Source organism: Cariama cristata, unplaced genomic scaffold (genome assembly GCF_000690535.1).
Source record: "Cariama cristata isolate BGI_N322 unplaced genomic scaffold, ASM69053v1 scaffold1901, whole genome shotgun sequence".
In the NCBI taxonomy this organism is placed as follows: domain Eukaryota; kingdom Metazoa; phylum Chordata; class Aves; order Cariamiformes; family Cariamidae; genus Cariama; species Cariama cristata.
Window position 1 is genome coordinate 46,005 of NW_009600809.1, and position 5,254 is coordinate 51,258.

General features: G+C 43.1%; 1 protein-coding gene across 1 annotated transcript in view; it reads right to left on the bottom strand.

Moving 5' to 3' along the window:
- Positions 1-5,254, bottom strand: part of SLC4A11 (solute carrier family 4, sodium borate transporter, member 11) — a 68,426-nt gene that overhangs the window by 38,296 nt on the left and 24,876 nt on the right. The window contains exon 7 of the mRNA XM_009710149.1: positions 1,118-1,241. Within this exon, the coding sequence (XP_009708451.1) occupies positions 1,118-1,241 (124 nt within the window). The remainder of the gene's footprint in view (positions 1-1,117; positions 1,242-5,254) is intronic.

A 5,254-nucleotide genomic window follows, 5' to 3' on the forward strand; every position in this document is an offset into this window, starting at 1 on the left:
GGCCAGAAATCCTGGGAAATAAGGAAACACCGGTATTTCCATTTAAACAAGGATGGTAGTGGAAGGGGGAGGAGACAGACAGACCAGACTAGAAGGTCCTAAGGTCACACAGATAGCATTGAAGAGCAGGAAATTGAATCAGGATATGTCCTGTTCCAGACAAGGTCCCCAACCTCTCCAGCACCTCCCAGAAGCACAGACCTAGCAGCCCCAAGGTGTAAACAGCGATTTTAAGTGTGAAAAGGTCTTGAGCTTTGAACCGTTCGACCATTAGCTAGACCACACCACCTTGATCAAGCCAGTGCTTTCTAGGAAAGACAGGACAGTGATCCCCAATTAACCTCAATGGTCCTTGTGATATTGCACTAAATGTGTACTGCTATGCTATTTGTTGGCCTCGTCGACACCAAAGAACCAGTAAGTACACTTGAGCAAGCTTTAACCTTGCTGCTTCAAGTGCCAAAAGCTGTGAAAACACATCCCAAAGGACCTCAAGGACAGTCTGACCTCACAAGCACCGTAGCTCCCAAATAGCCTAGCCTGTACTTCAGAGCTCACAAAACTACACCTTCCTCTTGGTTACACCAGTCCATCTACAACTGCTGCAACCACATCTGCAGCGTAACTGTCAGTCCCATCAAGAGAGTTTGCTGGGAAGCAATCCAGACCTTTGCAGTGGGGTATCATCTGCGGGCTCGCAAGAGCCCTTCACAAGCATGGCTTTAACTAGGAACAGCATTCCTTACCTTTAAAAATAGTAGCTAAACCGGTAAAGCTGGAAGGGGGGAGTCTGTGGAGTAATACATGCATCACAGCTCTATCTCCAGCAAAAAGTGTACGGAGACTACAGACACACTTGATCTGCAGTGTTATCCTCCCAGTTGGGCTAGAGGCCATCCTCCAGTAAGAGGTGAGGACACAGCTGAGTAATCTACTCTTACACACACTGTTAGTACAAACCACCTTGACAATAGCCAAGAAGATCTCAGGCCTTTTCACATCCTCTTGTATTTTAAAAATAATATTTTTAAAATTAACCCTAGAAGGACACTAAGGAAAAGCAATCCTGTGGGAGAGCCCCCTGAAGCACCAGAGCAAACGGGAACGCAATACTCACCATTTTAGGAGGAGCCAGGACTAATATCACAAATCTCACTTCACAGGAGTTTTCACCCCAATTCTGAGGCCTCTCCAGGCGGCTGATGCAAACGTGACGTCGCTGAAGGGACTTTATAGTGCAACTGTCAAGGAAGATGGCATTGTTATACTTGGCACTATGACACATGACATGCTCTCTACTGGTGCACAAGGCTTACGAACACACATTTCAACTTTGAGAAACACAAGATATTGTTGGTTGTGAAAAGGTCACTTCTGAAGTCTTAAACAGTGACTTTAAGTTACTGTTAGCCCAATTCTGCTAACTTTTGTAGAATTTGACAACCATGTTTTTATGGGAAATAACTTTCATGATTTCCAGGTGTAATCTCCCTCTTCCCCCATCTGCTTTTTAATAGTCGAGAAATCAAAAGATAGAGTGCAACATGCCTAGTACTTGCAGTATTACAGAAGTTTCTACAAAAAAAGCTCTCTTAAAAAAACCACCACCTACATTATCAGAAAGCAGTTTACACTTAAATTTCACCTGATCTCCCAAAGTGCTTTTGGAAACATGAAGGCAAGGTGCCAAACCAACATATTTTCACTTTTGTCTTGGGCAGATCTCTCTCCAAATGGCTTTCCCTATCTGCTCTCAGCTGTCATTTTTCCCCTTTCTAGTACAGGTGTGTTATAAAACCAAGCTGACCCCCTTGCTCAAGGAGCCTTGTAGTGGGTAGGATTACTGCTCAGAGGGAAATCCTTGGCTGCCATCCAGCCAGCCCTGCTGCGCATGTGATGACTGTTTGACTCCCATAACAAAGACTAGCAACAAGTTGTTTGAAATAAACAGAGAGATGATCTTTAGAGGCCATAAAAGAACAGGTCTGTCTCCACCCTGGGATATTTAAACAGAACTGATCTGGGTAGCCATCCTTTTTTCTGCTGCTTTGTCAGAGTTTCCCAGCAAGGTGGCCTGGTGGAGCTGGAGGAGGTGGCTAACGCCAGCCTGGACTGCAGCTCTCCTGTTCCAGTTAAAGCCACCTACTACTTCTCAACTCTTCTGAGAAGCACAGGTGAAATATGTACATAGAGTTTGCCTACAGACACAGAAAGAGGTATGGAAGTGTGTTTTCCTACCTCGGTGTGCTTCCTCCCCCCCCCCCCCCCCTTCCTTTTTTTCTGGTTTAAAGTCACTTTGACTGCTTCCTCCCTTTTATTTATCTAGCAAGCACCTATCACAATCCTCCGTGACAGGACGATTCGTCTCTCCTTTAACATCTCTTTCATAATCCTAGATCATTTCTTTCCTTTTAATAGGTATTCTCACACCCATGCACCCTGAAGGTTGTTCCACTAATGGCTTCTGAAGATCTTTAGCTGGAGATGTACTAGTCAGGAGCACATTATATTTTCTATTAAGTTCTTAATAACTTGCATACAAAAAAAAAATTAAAAAAAATCACACCACCAAGTATTTTCTTGAGTTTGACTTCCTGATCACAGATTGCAAGCAGCCTACTTACACAAATTAATCTGACAAAGGCATTTGTCTGAGAGCAACCAAACAGCTTGATTAGAACAATATAGGTAATGAGTAAGATGACAGTATTTCATTTATTTCCTAACACCCCTCCACCACAGCCCCTTGTCCTTTTTTTACTCAAATCAGCTTTTGAAGAGAGAAAGATCAAGGCAGGTCCTAAGGTTAGGAATAAATCTCTTCTAAAGTAATTGAAAATAGAGTGCAAGCTATCTTCTCAACTAAACCCATAGTTTGGATTGGCAACAACCATTGTCCTTCCCTCCCAAGGGATCAAATAAGCACAGACAACACCGGCTTTCACAAGCAAATCAAAGCCCTCGGTAGCAATCCTGCTGTGGCTGGACAAGTCTCCTTGTGTTACAGTTCAGCAAGCCAAGGGGGAAGATAAGTGAACTCTGGGCTTTAGACTAACAGGAGAACCTTCAATTAGTCCAACACCTTCAGTTCTCTCACCTTCATCCACGTGAACTGGTCACCAACAGTGAACGGTTAATGCACCATTAGCAAAAGTGACCCTTATTTTGAGTGCTGTGCTCAGCATTTTCATACCATAGCTGTTAAGTGCATCAATCTATTTTTTAAAAGGAAGGCTTTCTGGGCATTTTGAACATCATTTCTATTCTGGGGGTGGCCAGAAGCGGTTATCAGATACCTATCGCTCAGAGAGCTGTACTAACACTTCCCAGCCATCATCCCTTTCCTACCATGTCTATCAGGCAGTATCTGACCTAGCAAGAAACTACTGAAGTACAAAGTACGGCCAGAGAAGACTTATTACAGAGCAAGGGCTGATCACACCCCGGTGCCTGATGTGGGGCAGGATATTAAGGCATGCACGTGAACGTAAGCTTGTACGTGTTGTGGAGGTTCAAGTTACCAGTCATCTCTTAGCAGTGCTGCTCAGCAGTACTTGCTTGCCTGCTTCCACCTCATTTCAGTAAATCCAAGAACAAAAACCTCACAAAACCTAGAATTTCAACTTGCTCCTACCCGAGGCAGGAAAGCCGGTGTGCAAGAGCCCTGCTCCCCTAGCTACAATACACTAAGTCATGTCACAATATAGCAAGTTATTTGGAAAAATCTATTACATAGTGCAATAATTAAGCAAGCCACACATTCTCCTGTAGCTAGTTTTCTCCCTGAAGTGACAAGGTTATGTTTTAGCTCCAGTATCTTGTCTCTAAGGCCATGCTTTCCAGACATGACAGTCCTGCTAGGAGTGCCAGTCCACAGGGTTACAATATGACTTCAGCTCAAGAGCTTCTTGGGTATGGAGGGGAAAACTTGACTCTAAAAGGCTGCTCTTTGTTATTGGGTTGCTTTCACATACAAACTAATTTTCCTGGCAGCCATACCAAAACCTTGTGTTTCTCTAAATCAGGAGTCTGCTGTTTCCTTACTTTGAGGAACTGGAAAAGTGTGCAACAAGAGGATCTCACAGCGCTCAGGAGGTACTGGAAGATTTAGCAACACTGAGCACATTGACAAGACACCAAGAAACCCACTGTCATCATTCCCCATTTTTATCTGAAATAATTTTATCCACAGTCCTAGAGTTTAAGACTTCTCACACCTGAGACAGTTTCTTCCACCTCTTCTGTAAAGAGCTCTATTGACATAGACATACGCATCTGAACCCCAGTATCACTTACACCAGTAAAACTGAGTGTGGACCACTGAAGAATTTCCAGTCTAGTTAGGTCAATGTAAGGACACAATTTAAGTCAATAACACCTTTACAAATCAGGCTGAGTTGGTTTAGTGAGGGTAAACCAGAGTAAAACCAGATTTAAAAAGGTGCTACAGAGAAGGTCTGATGCACCTGTATGGAGGGTAGAAACAGTGCAGTTGTGCAGAAGGCAGCCTCAACTGCACTGAGCCTGGTCTCGCTTTGTTATATTCATTTATTCAGGGAAAAAAAATGGTGTCTGAGTACTTTTAGTGCAAGGCCAAGTCACTTCTGCCCATGCATCATTCAGCACCTCATGCTTTGCTTCAAATTTAAGCCATTATTTAGCAGACTCAAACCCTATTCCCTGGTTTAGCACTTGCAGCTCCCACTTTTGGTTTAATTCCAGCATCCAGACACAAATACAATACAAACCAAAACTGCAGTGCCTACTAGACCTGTGCAAATATTTGTAAAGGACAAAAAAAAAGTTCCCTGGTTCAGATGGAGAAATCCCAAGTTGTGCAAGACTGCAGGTAAAACTCAGCATAGTTCAGACCAAGAGGAGAGTCACTTTCAAAATACTTAAGTAGTGACTTGAAAAAAGTTGCTGTAAGTTCCCACTAGGAAAAAAAAAATTCTGAAGTGCAAATAGCTAAAGCCACAAAAAACCTGAGAACCAGCAAGACATTTTCAGCTGACTCTAAATCAAGTCTGGTTTGGCCAAAACCTCCAAGTTCCCTTTTGGTTTGGGTTGAGCTAAATTTGATTCTCCCTTGGTTTGGCCAGAAAGCTGAAAAATATATTTATTTTCACCCAGTATTAGTCACACAAGGAAATGCTGGGCTATGATTTAATGAGATGCCAGGTTGTGTTCTCAGCAATTTCATCTTGATCCTCCAATAACTGAGCTCATAAAAAGGGCATTTAAATTATAGCAC